Source organism: Aotus nancymaae, unplaced genomic scaffold, assembly GCF_030222135.1.
Source record: "Aotus nancymaae isolate 86718 unplaced genomic scaffold, 86718_ANA_hifiasm-v0.15.2.pri h1tg000057l, whole genome shotgun sequence".
Lineage (NCBI taxonomy): Eukaryota > Metazoa > Chordata > Mammalia > Primates > Aotidae > Aotus > Aotus nancymaae.
In genome coordinates this window covers 48,759,283-48,776,122 of record NW_026988471.1, presented here as the reverse complement: position 1 = coordinate 48,776,122, position 16,840 = coordinate 48,759,283, and the positions used below count along the sequence as shown (strand labels likewise).

Here is a 16,840-nt window from a genome sequence, read left to right as displayed (position 1 = left end):
AAGTTCTCATGATGATAGAAGGTATATTTATATTGAATAGGGTTCTTTCTTGTCCTTAATCAGTATGCATCTAAGCAATCATAATGAAGGGAAGAGGGCAGGCAGGGATTGCAGAAGTGTTTAGGAAGGAAAAGGACAAACCCAGATGGCAGAGGAATGATCACAACTTCAATGAAACATGTCAGAACTGAGTGAGACAGACTGTAAGTGCAAGGCTGGCGAGGTGAAAACTATCCAAGAGAGGATATGTCTGATCACTTAGAGATCTAAATGTCATGTAAAATAAAACACTGAAATACCTGCAGGAAGAGTTCAGCAGCAGATGCCATCTCATGAAATGTGTGCAGAGAGGCAAGTTCTCTAATGAAGTCCCTCATTCTCAAAGAAGACAATTAGCAAAATTCTTGTCCTGTTCCTGCACTTGTATTCTTCAGTTGGATTTTACTGAGCTTTGCACCAGCCACTGAGTGCTCTCCAGTCTGGCAGCTATGAGTGATGGCACCATGCCCTAGTGTTTCTCAGAGGCCTTGCTTAAAATTTCAGTAAGACACAGGGCAGAATTGAAAAAGACAAGTCACATATGAGAAACCTGGGAAAAGTAGTAAATTATTTCTGCTGCTATTTTTGCCCCATACCCAAACGTGACTGGAAGTAGTAGAAAAAATAAGATGCCATCTGGATGGAGAGCCAGGAGACTGGGATATATTCCTAAGTCCCTCCTGAGCAGTGCAGTGCAGTGCAGTGCAGTAATTTGATACTGCACATCTGATGCACACTTGACCGTACCAATTTAGGGTTTCCTTCTCTTTACCTAAAAGGGAACTAGAGCACATAATTCAAAGAGCCTCCAAATATGATTTGACATATGCTTGGTTGTATCGTGTAGCTAGAGAGAAGAGAAGCTCCTTGTATTTTCAATACACTGATAATGTGATTTTTTTGAGGTGCTTTTATAAGCACTATCCTATCAAACATATAATTTGCTCAGTTTATAGAGTATTTAAACATGGAAGTGTGAATTTAGGTGAGAAAATTGTACTTTGTGAAGGGAGTATTTGTCTCTGAAGATTAGGAAGTCCTGTGCTAGGAATAAACTTTCCATATCGCACTGAGAACAATCTGAAAATGTCTACAGAGCCATTCATTCTGAAAGCCGGTTGTATCTATGTAATACAATAATATCTTCCATATTCCAGCGACTGTGCCAGACAGTATGCCTATCTAGGTCTAGATAATTTAATATGTGTAATACTCTGCAAAATAGGTGTACACAACTTCACTTTTACATAGAAAAAAAGCCAGAGAACTTGGGGAACTCGCCCAGGTTACACAGCTAGGAATTAGCAGAGCTGGGATTTAAGTCCAGTCCGCTCAGCTCCAACATTCATGCTCCTTCCATGTTCAGTAGTAGACAAAGCAACTTGCTGCTCACAGAGGGCCTGCATTTGTTACACCCTGAAGTTCCACTTTACAATTCAAAGCAGGGATGTCTGGTTACTTAGCATATATCACTATTTCATCAGTCCCAACTGACCTCTCTTAGGAATTACCTTTGAGGACTATTAAAAGCTGCCAATTTCCCCCACCCATACATGATTATATGGCAAATTATCCTGATAGAATGTAGGCAGCTAGGCAGCTTAGTAATTTAAATTGGTGAACTAAAAGTCAAGTGTCAGGGCTCCTGATATCTCAAATTAAATCAACAGTTACATACACGTCACCTTCCTTGTATCAAAAAGTATTTTAGCACAGTCAAAATGACTATCTCCTTTATCATAAATTTCTACTCGTGGAAACATTTCCAGATTTCTTTGACTTAATGGAATCATATAATAATAACTGGAAGAGAGCATGTCATTCTCTTCCCTAATTTTACACGTGGACCTAAGGTGATACAGAGTGTTGATTAGGGTCAAACAGCATTTTTTCTTTGAGCTTTTCTGGCAATGTGAGATCTTTTTTTCCTGAGGTAGCAACTCTGGGAGTTGGGACACTACAAATGAAATAAAAAGAGATGAAAACAATGAAATCAAAGGGAAAAGGTGAAAAGTTAACACTGGCACCATTTATTAGTTGTAGAAATGAAGGAGCGCCGATTGCCTCACAATGAATGGTGGCAGCAGTCACATTTCCAAAAACGTTAACATGACCATGCTTCTTCCTGCTTTTCAGATTGATACTTTTTCTAATAAGCTGATAGATCAAGTATCAGAGAACATAGAGCATCTTTGGTTCTGTCAATCTCTTGCATTTGGAAATGTTTTTGTAAAAGTCTAAGGTACTTTTGTTTTGCCTAGTATGATGAGGTGATTTATAATGTTGGACTTACTTTTCCTGTCAAATCACTTCCATTTTTCCAATTATATTAGCTGGAATCATTTCTGACTTATTGGTCAGATATTTGTCTCTTATATGCCAGGTACTATGGCAGGCCCTGGGGATGCAACCTTGAATATACAGTGTGAACACTTAATGCATGTGTAAAAGATTAATGCTAGTTCATAAAATGAGAGATGCCTTCTTCAAACCCAAAAGAAATTGGATTACATGCTCCACCATAATATTCTAAATATTTTGAGTCAGAAAATTGTATTTTTTATTCCTTCCTTGTATGACTCTTTATTAAATGAAAATATTCAACAAATGAGTACAAATGAATGAATGAATGCTGGAAGAATCAATAGATATACATTTGATTAGTGCATGCTGTCTTGCACTTATTTCTTGGTATGAATTTTATGGCTGGTCTCAGCCAGTCCTAAAATTCATGCAATATATTTCAGGAAGAAGATAAAGCTTTCATCCTGTAGTTAGATTTTGAAGGAAAACACTACAAAGGAATACTTTTCTTTTGCAACTAACTAAAATCATTTATAATCTAAAACTGTTGCAAAAGAGTTTGTAAGAGATAGAGAGTTAAAGAATATTATATAGAAAAAAAAAGGTAGTTAACTATGTTTTTCTCAGTCCCTTCCACAGAGTAGGTTTTATCTTACTGCCTTCTTGAAGGACACGAATGCTTCATAAAAGCAGGAAGACCAACTTACTGCAAGATGTTAGCTTTGCCTTCCTTCTAACCTTCAGTCATTCTCTCGTTCAGTTAAAGATAATGTTACATTTTGCTATTTCTCTACCATACATTTCCAGCCATGGGGTATAATGTGAAGCCCAGTTAGAAAGTTTCATTGTTACTTCTAGAGATGTTATAAGGCAGATAAAATCTTTGAAAAAGTGTGATTTTGCCACCATTCTTATCTCCCACTCTTAAGAGTTGTATACCTAGAAAATAATCTGTACTTGCTCACTTTTATATTAAAATTTAATTAGCTGGTATAAATGAGCAATTGGACAATCACACCTTTTTCATAACAAAAAATGTAGTGAGCTTAGAGTGGAAGACCATCAAGAATTACATTATTTAAAATATGATGATTCTAGCAAATTCAAGTGTCATGTATAAGATTTTTTCTAGTTTTAAAGTCAAAATGAATCCCTCACTTGTAAGAAAATTATATTTTCATGATTATTTTTCATAGCATAATTATTTTCAAAAAAATACTTTTATTCATGCAGATGTTTTAAGAATATAAGCCAGGTTTTTGAGTTATTGTGTCATTTTAAATCAACTCTAGTGAATTCCTGTGTCGATGTCCTTGGGGCATAAAACATAAACTCTGCCCAAAAGCAGCATATGAAATAAAATAAAACATATCACTAAGCAGTCTTCATGCTTTTAGATCAAGATTATTTGGAAAGGCAATTACCTCCACTAGTCTAATGCACTAAGAAAATATTGCTCATTTTCTTACAGAAGTTGATTAGCATATTATTAATTCACATAGAAGACAAACCATTGGCAATGTCATATTATAACTACAAATACAACCACTCCTATTGTAAGGAGCATTGTCATGCATGAATTACACTTAGAGAATCAGTCTCTTGCCCCACCCTCCACTTTCTCTTTCTCTCCTTTTATTAGCCTTGTTTGCTAAGTGATGTGTTTTTTCTGTTTATCTGTTCATTTATCTGCTGTAGATATAACAGAGTGGTAAATTCTGGATGCAGTGATAAAATAAATCAGGTTGTCACAATCTAATGAGTAGAACTTAGAATTTAGAGAGAGCTCAAGTATCCCTAAGTTTGTGCACTAAGCTGTCCAGGAGATCTGGGTTGGAGAAAAGATAATCATAGTCCCAGGCATAGATTGGTGCTGCCTACCTTGTAGGTTACTAGCGAGATGCACACATATGCCCTAAATAAGCAATGCTGAAATGAATCCAACGCTGGCATAATAGGAAGCAGCCCAATAGCAGCATCTATGTGAGGGGCTAGTGTAAGTGAGAGATACAGATCTTATTCAACTGAGGAACAAGAGGACTTCAGGACATGAAAATAAAATGTATTCAGTTAAATGGACATTTGGCTGCCCACTTCAAGCACTATCCAGAGCTCTCCTTTGTAGTGTCATGTGAAGGACAAAAATAATTTCCTATTAGTTATAATATTTTTCATTTTACTTTAAGTTCTGGGATACATGTGCAGAACGTGCAGGTTTGTTACATAGGTATACATGTGCCATGGTGGTTTGCTGCCCCTATCAACCCATCATCTAAGTTTTAAGCCCTGCATGCATTAGATATTTGTCCTAATGCTCTCCCTCTTCTTGTCCCCCACCCCGAGACAGGCCCCCGTGTGTGATGCTTCCCTCCCTTTGTCCATTTGTTCTCTATAATAATAATTTATATAAAGACCACATCGTGAGCACTTTTAGACTTTCCACCATGTCTTCACACATATCAAGTTTGACTCCCTTAACATCCTGTGAGACAGAATTAATTATATATACAGATACATGTGTTTAAATGTATAATATATACATTCATATATGTTTAGAACACAGAAACCAGTCCAAGATGGTGTGTACTGCTCACGAAAACCAAAACTGAGACTTGAATTCTGGAATAGTATTTATTTTGCATTTTTGATCACCATAGTATAAATTAAGCTGAGGTGTTTCAGCAGTAAAACATCTTAAACATGTATTAATGAGCCAATGTGCGCCCTAAGGAATGCAGTAGTCAAGTGTAGAAGCTTGGAGTTTCAGTTTAACTAGAACTAGAAAATACTGGATCCTCTCAGCATATGAACAAGGTAACATTGTGACATCTAAGCCAGATAATGTTTAATCTCAATCACCACTGGATAGATAGAAGCATAGAGGTACTGTTCAGATATTGTTTTATTTGGGGACACTCAGTACTGAGCCTTGCATGCATTCAACTCATGAATCAAATCAAAATCAGAAAATACACTTTCTGTTAACTAATTCGTCATTATTTGCAGCCACATCCATGCTTCTTGCTGTTCTATACTCCAAGCATCGTGTGGGATGTAAGTTCTTATATATCCCCAAGTTAAAGTGTATCAAGGTGATACTGGTCATAGTACCACCCAGCAGCAGAGAAAAGTTTTTTTATAACTGACTGTTTGTCCAAGGGTAAATATGGCTCCTTCTACATCTTTGATCTTGAACCTTCAATTCTAGGGTCATCGTGTTAATAAGACTGAAGATCAATACATGTTTAATTGTTTTTGGAGAAACGACCAATATGGCTAGTAAATGATCACTTTCATGTACTTATTCCCAAGATGTAATAAGGAGTAATCTGCCAGAACTCTAATAATTGTTGTGTGAGAGAAACAAAGATGAATATCTCATTAGCACTTATGTTGTAAAGATAGTAGTTAATAAGGGAGACCTTGGAAGTTGGAAAGATTTTCATCAGTGGCTTAATGAGAAGAGAGCAGAGAGTTCACTAAGTTAATTTTGTAGCCAGCATAGCCTGCAGTGTTTTAAGTCAAAGGGATAAAATGACAAAAAAAAGATTCAATAATTTGCATTTTATTCTGTCACCAAAAAATTAATTATGCATTTAGGTACAGAGACTGAGGGCATGGTATTTAAGGTCTTTAAAACAATAATATAAGAAAATATTGCCACAAATAAAGAACTTTCTGGGTTAACTCCATTTCAAAATAACTATAATTATGTCAATATTTGAATTTCTATAATAGGATTTTTAAAATTTGAACTCTAGCATTAATTGTGCTCCCCTCTTAGTGTTACGTGATGTGTTGCCATATCAAATGGTGCAGTAGCTGTGACTATGCACCTCCTGTCTGTGTGTATATCTTCAGGATGATTTGAGTGGTTACTTATCTAAAATCCAGTACTCTACTTTTGCAAACTTTTCACTTCTTTTAACACATATCTTTGTAAATCACATCAAAGTCATTAGAGCACAAGATGGTTTTGGATGGATGGATGGATGGATAGATGGATGGACGGGTAGATGAATGGATGAATAGAAGTCATCTGGGATAATAGATAAACATAGTCCACTGGGCGTTGGATAATCTCATAGATTTGCCATTAACCAGCAATTTAACTGTTGCCAAAAAATTAATTTTCTATTTTTAGTTTCTCAATAGGTAAAATGAAGAGCTTAGATTAATGATCTGTAAGACCTGGCTCAGTACAAAAAGATACATGACTGCTTAACTAAAACATATTTTCATTCTCTAACATGGCGACAATGAAAGCTTGGATTTTGGAGTCATGCTACTTGAAATTATCCATCATGGGCATTTTACAATCATAAAGTCTGTTTTTATTTTGTTTGTATTTATTTGAAATCAAAAAGGATTTTGATTTCAACTCGTGTGACTAATTGAGCTATTAATTATTCCATCAGTTCATTAATAGGAGTAGATATTCATATGGATTCAGGTAGAACCCTAGTTTTCATTTCAACCTGTGTGACTAATCCATCATAAGACTAGATATTCATACTGATACAACTGGAAGCCTAAATCTACTTTTGTAAACACTTGTCAGTAATTATTTAACTTGGAAATGACCAACATTATTTTAGAAAGTACTTTGTCCAAAAGCAAAACCAACAGACAGGAAACACAATCGATCACTCATTTCAGCATCTGTACTCCATTGTCAGCAGTCTCTGGAGGTCTTACATCCCCCAATTCTGATTAGTGAGAATTCAGAAATAGATTGTTCCATGGCTTCCTGAAAGTATAAACTTCATATTATTTTGCCAGTCCTCCGACATTGCCTTGGCTAAAAATGGAAATGCAGTATGAACATAGAGGTCATCAGTAGCTTAAAGAAATAGTAAAAAACGTGGTTCTTTTTAAAGATAAATTTAAGTTCCCTGACAGCAGATTTCTTATTTGTAGGTTTTCTATTTTGAGTAAGTTTTCTAAAATGATGTTACTTCCTGATTAGTAAAAAATTTGATTGTATTCTTTTCCCGATAATTCACTTTAAGTGTATTTCTGTGACATTATTTCCACATTCCTATATTTCCCTTTGAGCTTTGCCTGTTAGTATAACCAGTATCAAATGTACATAAAAATGAATGTTAGATTGAGTAAGATGTGATTTCTTTACCATGACAGAGTTCTTCTGCTCAAACCCACTTTAATGGTTCTGGAACTACCACATATATTTTAAACAGCTGAAAAAAAATTGAAGAAAATTTAATGGCTTTCAAGTCTGCCTTTTTCCCAAGCAGACAGCTGATTTATGGTCATTTTTTTGTAATAGCCTAGGGTATCAACTGGGAAAGAACATTAAAGAAATGTGCAAGTGGCTGTTTTCAGGGATATTTGAGCTTTGCCCTACATATTCATGAAAGCCAGTGTTCCCACATTCAGACTGGGTAAATGAGTATATAGATGAGTATTTTTTTTAGCAGACACTTAACTATAACACTCTGAATAATAGTACCTCCATCTGCATTCCAGATAAAGATGCTGTTGGTGAATTTTAAATGAAGTACTAGATATAGGAACATCATTCCATTCTGAGAAAAATAAGCTATTTGAAATGACTTCATTGTTATTTGTATTAAAGAGTTATTTGTTCATCTGCCTCAGAACAGAGAGAGAACAATAAATTATTTGCATGTCAGAACCGCCAATTATACCTTGATATGCACTGAGCATATTTTATGCCTATCAGAAAATGCTATGCATATATGAGGCACTTTGTATTCATTGTTGACTAATTGGGTCTCACTATCTTTGTTATTCGTGTGCTGGAGGTAAAATTCATCCTCCACATATTGGATTTCAGTTTATAATTTGTATGTTTATTAAATAGGGAGCCATGAAATTGACATCTTTATGATGTCAATTGAGGCAACTTCATTGAGACAGTGGGGACAAGAATAAGATCTAGGCAGTCTCTAAATTCCTCTTGTACCTTTAATAGGATTGGTGATTAACTGAAACCACCAATTTGATACATTTCTTTACTGATTTGATTTAATCAAATAGACCAGAAATTGGGAATTATATACCTATATACATATTACAAAATGATTATTTTTCTGCAGTTTTTCTTCCTGGTGAGAATTGTAACTTCCCTTACCTCTTAGAAACTTCTTGCTCCATAGGTTATCGGCGCAATGGGTTGGACTTTACTTGGGAATTTGTGATACTAGTTCTGAATCCTGTTAATTTTTTTTCAAGGAACCTCACCTAGTGATTAATATTTTCTAGAGAAACTATTAGATTCAGTCGTGAAAGCCACACTTGAGAGCTCTCTCTTCCAGAGCAGCTTTGCATAGAGAAAAGTAACAGAAAGAACAAGTGTCCATCAGTTAACCAAAGATACCATATTTTAGCCAACACTGTACTCGACCCATTAATTGTTGCTATCAATGCAGTCTAAATATCAGTCATAACAGTTACATAGTAGGCTAACTAATGCTACGTAGTGCTCATGTCATTGTTTGAGACAATTTAGATGTACAGCAGGATACACTATTGCTTTTAGAAATAAAGTTTCAATTAAAATTTTAGAATAAAGCAAGGGTTTGTGGGCATCATATACTGACAATGAACATCCTATTTTACAATTGGAATTTGCTCTTTTCTTTACAAAGCAGATTTGTAGTATAGTTTTCTGTAAGCGTCTCCATTAGAATATATTAGTGTTCAGGAAAGCTGTTTACCATAGGAATAAAGACTCGGAATGCTATTCTTAGCAGGGATATAATATTACATACTGGATTTATTCATGCTTTCCTCATATATTTTTACCACATAGTTATGCAATTAGGCTATACTTTTAAAAGTGACAGCAACTGCATATACAGAAAATTCCACCATTAATGATGTTGAAAAATAAAAGGCTTCCTATAAGTGAGAAAAAAATAACAAAAATACATCTGTTTCTCTAAATTCCAGCCAACCAAATGCTCTCTCTTTATAATATCCGTGAGTATTAAATCAGTTGGTCTACCTTCTTACCAGGCATTACGAACATTCTTTTTACCCTCATCCTGATTACGTATTTCTCACACCCTACAAAATATTGATGTTCAAATATAGAATATGATGGATTAAGTTTTAGAGCCTTTATTTCTTGAACTCTATTCAAATCATTTTCTCCCTAAAAGTATAGAGACCTAAATTTTAGTAGACATTTTAAACAAGAAGCGATGCTTACCATGTGCATGTACAGACTAGTCTGAATTTAGGGAAGATCAGCATAGCACTTTCACCTGCGGGTGGTTAAATGCACAGTTAGAGACACTCATCTAAATGGACTGTTATGTAAAGCTAATGCTTCTGCTTGAACACACTTCTTTTTCAGCAGGTTGTCTCTTTTCTCAAAAAGGTTATAAACAGGAAAGGATACTAAAGAATAGAACTGATTAATGTGACATATTTGAGTTTCTTTCTACCACTCTCTCAACAGCAAGTCACAGAGAGGCAGCTCCAAACACAGTGAATTAAATTAAAATGACACAGCTTTGGCTAGAAAATTGTGCAGTTAATTCAGCCTCCAAAGTGAAATTTGATTTCTTTCCCCTAAACTTGAGCTACTTCCTGATTTTTCATACTGTGATGATGATTTTTGCCAAGCTGTTTATTGATTTGAGGTCTTTTATTCTCAAGATTGTTGCTGGTTTTTAATTTCTGGAGGAAAAATATATATGAAAATCAAGAATGTATTTCATGATACCAGGAAAATTATATTAAAAAGTAAAATATAGTTTTTAAAAAGGTCACATTTGTAGTTATTCTTCTTCTACTGTAGGAGGGCTATAGGAAGTACCATTGTATGACATCTTTTGTTATTTTAGGAGTTGTGTTTTGCGGAAGGTAACACTGAGAACATTCTCACACTTTCTGGTTGCTGTAGAATTGTTCCAAAAGAAAATAGGTCAGCTTTTAAAACAAAGCCTAACTCTTATTGCCTAAATAATTTTGTCTGCATGAAACACTGCCCTCTGAGTCACACAGTTGTAGCCATGAATTTTTTTAAGAAGCAATTTTTAGAGTTTATATTTGATATTTGCCTTTGAAAAGGTCAGAGTTTTGAACCTAGACAGGAAAAGATGGTACTTAGTTGAACAAAATACCATATAGCTATTGTAATTTGATACAAATTCTAACATTAATAATTCCTATGTACAAGTTTCAGTTTAATATCTATGTTTATAAATATAGTACAAAACATTAAATTGGTGTAACATTCATGAAATATTGAAGAAAATGTTGATAATAATATTGAAAGTTTAATATTTACAATGTGGTCCCCTTCTAGGTATTTTTCATGTACTAATTTAATCCTTGTAACAATAGATACTATTATGCTATCCACTTTTTTCTTAGGAGAAAAATAAGGTACATAACTGTTTTTAAATGTTTTGAGCAGGAATTCTCAACTTTGGCATTATTGAGATTTCAGGTTAGATTATTCTTTGTTGTTTTTAAGCTGTCATGTATATTTTATAATATTTAGGCATGGTGTGGTAGCTCATTCCTATAATCTCAGCACTTCAGGAGGCTAAGGTAGGAGTATTGCTTGAGGCCAAGAGTTCTAGATCAGCCTGGGCAACATAGTGAGACTGAGTTGAGACCCTGTCTCTACAAAAGAAAAAAAAGAGGAGGAGGAGGAAAAAGAATGTTTAGCAGTCAACAATAGACATCGATAGTAGCAGACCTCACAATTCCAATTGCCCTCCAGGTGGAGGAAGGAAAAGGGGCAGTATTACTGCTGATGTAACAGCCATTGGTTTAAAGAATTTATTTACATTAATTTACATCCTCCTCCCTCTAACAAGAATAAAACACCAATAAGAACAACAAAACTATATTGATTTAATCAACATATTTTAAATTCCTCAAAGAAAATGAGGAATTCTCCTATAACCTTGAAATTAATTTGAAATTGAGAATAAAAGTAGCTTTCGACTAGATGTTGGTCCCAAGAAAAGAGCTGATTATCTGCTCTGGAGTAAATTGGAGCAATTGACTGGCAAGACCACATAATCCAATAACTAACTCATCATTATCAAGTCTGTTTGGATATTATCCAGCAAGATGTAGTCATGCCAAAAGGAGAAAGGGTCTTTGCCTTTAAAGCTTTCTTTTAAAAAAGATACCTACATGATTATTACGCCAATTGCTGAACAGTTTTCACTGACATTAAGAGTTATACTGAGGTCTCTGTTCTGTTCCATTAATCCATTTATCTGAGTTGGTACCAGTACCATGCTGTTTTGGTTACTGTAGTCTTATAGTATAGTTTGAAGTCAAGTAGCATGATGCCTCCAGCTTTGTTCTTTTTGCATAGGATTGTCTTGGCTACATGGACTCTTTTTTGGTTCCATATGAAATTTAAAGTAGTTTTGTTTTCTAATTCTGAGAAGACCATCTGATCTTTGACAAACCAGACAAAGACAAGCAAGGAGGAAAGGATTCCCTATTTAATAAATGGTGTTGGGAAAAAATGGTTAGCCATGTGCAGAAAACTGAAACTGGTTAGCCATGTGCAGAAACTGAAACTTATACCTTATACAAAAATTAACTCAAGATCGATTAAAGACTGGAACATAAAACCTGAAAACATAAAATCCCTGGAAGAAAACATAGGCAATACCATTTAGCACATAGGAATGGGCAAAGACCTCATGACTAAAATACCAAAAGCAATGGCAACAAAAGCCAAAATTGACAAATGGGATCTACTAAAACTAAAGAGTTTCTGCACAGCAAAAGAAACTATCATCAGAATGAACAGGCAACCTACAGAACAGGAGAAAATTTTTGCAATCTACCCATCTGACAAAGCGCTAATATCCAGAATCTACAAGGAACTTAAAAAGAAAAAAACCTCATCAAAAAGTGGGTGAAAGCTTTGAACAGACACTTCTCAAAAGAAGGCATTTATGCAGCCAACAAACATATGAAAAAACAGCTTATTATTACTGGTCATTAGAGAAATGCAAATCAAAACCACAATGAGGTACCATCTCATGTCAGTTAGAATGGCGATCATTAAAAAGTCAGGAAACAACAGATGCTGGAGAGGATGTGGAGAAATTGGAATGCTCTTACACTGTTTGTGGGAGTATAAATTAGTTCAACCATTGTGGAAGACAGTGTGGTAATTCCTCAAGGATCTAGAACCAGAAATACATTTGATCCAGCAATCCCATTACTGGGTATATACCCAAAGTATTATCAATCATTCTATAAAAACACAGGCACATGCAAATTTATTGCAGCACTCCAGTCTCACAATAGAAAGACTTGGACCCAACCCAAATGCCCATCAATGATAGACTGGATAAAGAAAATATGGTACATATATACCATGGAATACTATGCAGCCATAAAAAAGGATGAGTTCATGTCCCCTGCAGGGACATGGTTGAAGCTGGAAACCATTCTTAGCAAACTAACACAGGAACAGGAAACCAAACACCACAGGTTCTTACTCATAAGTGGGAGTTGAACAATGAGAACACAGGGACACAGTGAGGGGAACATGACATACTGGGGCCTGTCAGGGGGTAGCGGGGTAGGGGAGGGATAGCATTAGGAGAAATACGTAAAGTAGATGATGGGTTGATGGGTGCAGCAAACCACCATGGTACATGTATACCTATGTAACAAACCTGCACTTTCTGCACATGTATCCCAGAACTTCAAGTATAATTAAAAAAAGAAAAACCCACACATCATCAAATACCAGGAATGAAAGGGGAGTTAGCACTACAAATGCCACAAACATAGAAGAATAAAAAGTGAGAATACTATGAATAACTTTCTCAATAAATTCAACAATTAAAAAAAAAAAGTTACACTTCCAGGAAAACCAGTATTTTGAATTTCCCTTTCTAAAAGAGCAGCAGCAAAATGCATGAATTCAGAAAGTCTCCCAATTGTCTCAGAAGAATTAAGAGCAGAGTAACGTGAAACTATCTCGAATGCTATTGAAAGGTTTCTGTTTATTTAAAGTTATATTGTGAAGCATTCGCATCTGAATAAATTCTTTGTTTTTAAAGACACTTGAAAGATTTTTAAGCTTAATACTTTCTATAAAAGTGCATCACCCCTTGCCACAACTTTCATAAAAATTAGTTATACTTTAGTCTGAGACAATATTAAAGGCGCTCCTTTAATATTAAGTGCTCATATCCTATTTCTGCTTTTTCTTTGAAGACCTATATTATTTTAATTCCACTTTTAAATGAGTGCTGCATCCATGTTGCAGTTCTGAGTATTGTTTGAACAATTCTAATCTCTTTAGTCCTTAGTAGATATAATGAGATATTTTTATTTGTTTACCTTGGGTTCTCTGTTTTACCTTAGTAGTAGCCAACTGTGATGTAAGCCTTTACAAATTCCATGCAATATGTATGCTGAATTTACTGCAGCTTGTAAGTGGCAATAAAGAACAACCTTTCCTGCTTGTCATTGTGCTGATGATGTGACTAACTGCTAGGATTTACACACTCTGCTTTTTATTACAGTGATAGTTACCTTTTTTGCTATAAGCGCAATAAAGCAACTAGAATGTCACAAAGAAAACTGTCACCTCTTCTCCTCCCCCACTTCGAATACACTTTTCATTTATTATGAAACCATAATGACGAGGGACAATGAGGAAACAATACCTGCTATCTGAACATTATAAAAATGAGCTTCGAGTGTGACATCTTAATGAAAATGAAAAAGTGTCTTAAATGGATTGTATTTCCTGGCCTTTTACCAATGAAAGATCTAATTCTTTACTTAATCTGTATTCCCTATAATAACAAGCTATATCTCAAAGATTCTTCAAACTCTACGTAGTCGTGAATGTAGAAGGTTATGGCTATTCTGCTTTTAGGAAGCCAAGCACAAGGACTACATAAAGCCCACTGATGCATACATTGTAGCACTCCAGGCTGTAATAAATTTCAAATCATCTGTTTCTGCCAGGTTGTTTTAAACCTCTGCATGATACTGTGTACAGCTTCTATCTGCATTTGAGTGGTTAGGTATCTACAAGTTGGCTGTCATAATTTCTACGTCCTCATGTAAACTAAGGTGTAATCAAGTTTTCACCAATAGGCAGATACATATTAGATCTTTCATAGAAGTAAGTTCTGTGTCGTTAGAAAGGGAAATACTCAATTTGGTTTCTGATAAACAAATTGGGAAATACTGAATTTGGTTTTTGATAAACAAATTGTGTTTCACTTGGCAATGAGACAAAGGTTAGAGAATCAGTTAGGAGTCTTTAAATTAATCTACTGAATGTGATTCTTTTGCAGACCACAGACGACATCCTCGTGGCCTCAGCAGAGTGTCCCAGCGATGATGAGGACATTGACCCCTGTGAGCCGAGCTCAGGTGGGTTAGGTTAGTCGACTTTTTTTCTTACTTCCTTGGCTTTACTGTAAATCTTTGTTGCATGTTATATTCCTTAGAAGGGCCTTACGTTTATGTCTAGAAGGCTACCCTACTATACAATGGCTTATTGTAAAATGATGACCCTTGCTTTTTACATAGATAAATTTTTCCACAGTTTTTGAAAAAAATTAAAAACAAAACACACCAAGATTATGTATTTCAGAAAAAGCAGTGGGCACAGCACACAGAGCTGCTGCCTCACAGTTCACTTTCCATTAGCTCACAACGTAATTTTTGTGTATAACAGTATAATGGGCTTTCCCTTGGGTCACTCATGGTAAAATCATAAAGCGAAAAAATTGCAGCGCATTGTGCAAAATTATTTGACCTTTCTATGACAAAAAGCCCCCACCACTCACTCTGCCAGCAAATTACCTTAAGTAATATATTTCTGAATTTTGGAAGTGAGAGTATTATGGCAGTAGTAAAACAGCAGGCAGAGCCCTTGATATATTTAACAGAGAAATATTTGAGTCTTGCCGTGTTTCCCTAAAATTCAAGCTGAAGCATGTTACTTCTTCATGATGTTTGCATCTTCTGATGTGACTAACACAAATTTATATTACCATACAGCCCTTATACCATTAAGTGGTGGCTGTGGACCTTCAAAAATGAATGAATCGTAGCCTAGATTCATCGTAGCCTAAATACTCATAATCTCAAGTGTTAGGCTCATTTCCATTAGGTCCTTTTTTTTTTTTTTTTGTAAAGTAGTGTTTAAATTCAATAATATTCTTCGCTGGTCATGGTGGTTCACTCCTGTAATCCCAGCACTTTGGGAAGATGAGGCAGGCAGATCACTTGAGGTCAGGAGTTTGAGGGCCACCACGGCGAACCCTGTCTTTGCCAAAAATACAAAAATTAGCCATGGGTGGTGATTTGCCCCTGTAATCCCAGCTACTCTGGAGGGTGAGGCAGAATTGCTTGAACCTGGGAGGCAGGGGTTGCAGTCAGCTGAGATTGCACCACTGCTCTTCAGCCTAGGTGACAGAGTTGAAACTTTGTCTCATAATAATAATAATAATAATAATCCTCTCATTTGCATTAACAAAATCACTGAGGTAGATATGGACTAACCACTCTCCGCCAGTGGTGTCACCTCTATTGACGTCAGCTAGATCCCAGGAGAATTTCATGTCACAAGAAAGTAACAAATTTGCATTCTTGTGAAGAGTACCATTTTAGAGTAAATCTGCTCTTTAGAGTAAATTGGGATGTGTATTGTGCATCACGTTTTGAGTATCACTTCCCCCACTGATTGTAACTCCTGACTCTAGCACGCAGAGAGCAGCTGCTGAGGCCCAGGGAATGGGAAGAGCTCGGCAGTCACCTCACAACAGGAGAGGGCATGGGAGTCCAGGCTGGATATGTTCTGGTCCTCTTTCCTCTAGGCTCCACAGTGCCAATCAGGACACTCAGCCCCCAGAAACATCTGTCATTCACAATGATCGGCTCTCTCACAATCATCCATTCAATTCCCTCAATTCATTGACCTCTGCAATCATTCCTTCTTGGTTGTCGTGAAAGATACAGTCACATCATGGCACTATCGTAGGCCCCTTTGCTAAGATCTTGCTTTTGTTTTCATTGGGATGCTTAATCTCTGTTAGTTAGCAACATTAAAAGAAAGTCATTGCTATTGCTTTTCTGTCATTATATCAGTCCCATCTCTCTGGCTTTCCCACCCTCAAATTTCCCTTCCCCATTTCTTCTATGCTCACATGCCCAACATTCCTGGTGTTCATCTTTTGCACCAGGACCTTCTTTTTTCTATCTCATTTTCTCTGAGATCCTCTAGCATGGATTGTCCATGTAACAAAGTCTAGTCTTTGTACATTGGGGTGTGTGTTAGTATAACTGATTTCGTTTTCCCAGTTTGTATTTTTTTGAGGGTAGTCAATTTTTTCAGTATTTAACACAGTATTAACATAGTGATGAAAACTGTTGAAGTTCTTCGTAATTATAGGACTTGCTGAATCCCTCTTTTACTGTCTAAGTACAGGCTATCATATTCTTCTTGCAGAATTTCTACCTTGAGTACCTAGTGAAT

At 35.8% G+C, this 16,840-nt stretch overlaps 1 protein-coding gene across 30 annotated transcripts in view; it reads left to right on the top strand.

Annotated features, from left to right (window-relative positions):
- NRXN1 (neurexin 1) overlaps positions 1–16,840 on the top strand; it is a 1,142,110-nt gene that overhangs the window by 1,102,023 nt on the left and 23,247 nt on the right. For 19 of the 30 annotated variants that reach the window (XM_021675804.2, XM_064364080.1, XM_012465498.2 and 16 more), the window contains one exon: positions 14,652–14,739. In XM_021675804.2, the coding sequence (XP_021531479.1) occupies positions 14,652–14,739 (88 nt within the window). The remainder of the gene's footprint in view (positions 1–14,651; positions 14,740–16,840) is intronic. The other 11 variants (XM_021675805.2, XM_064364083.1, XM_064364084.1 and 8 more) reach the window with 1 other exon arrangement.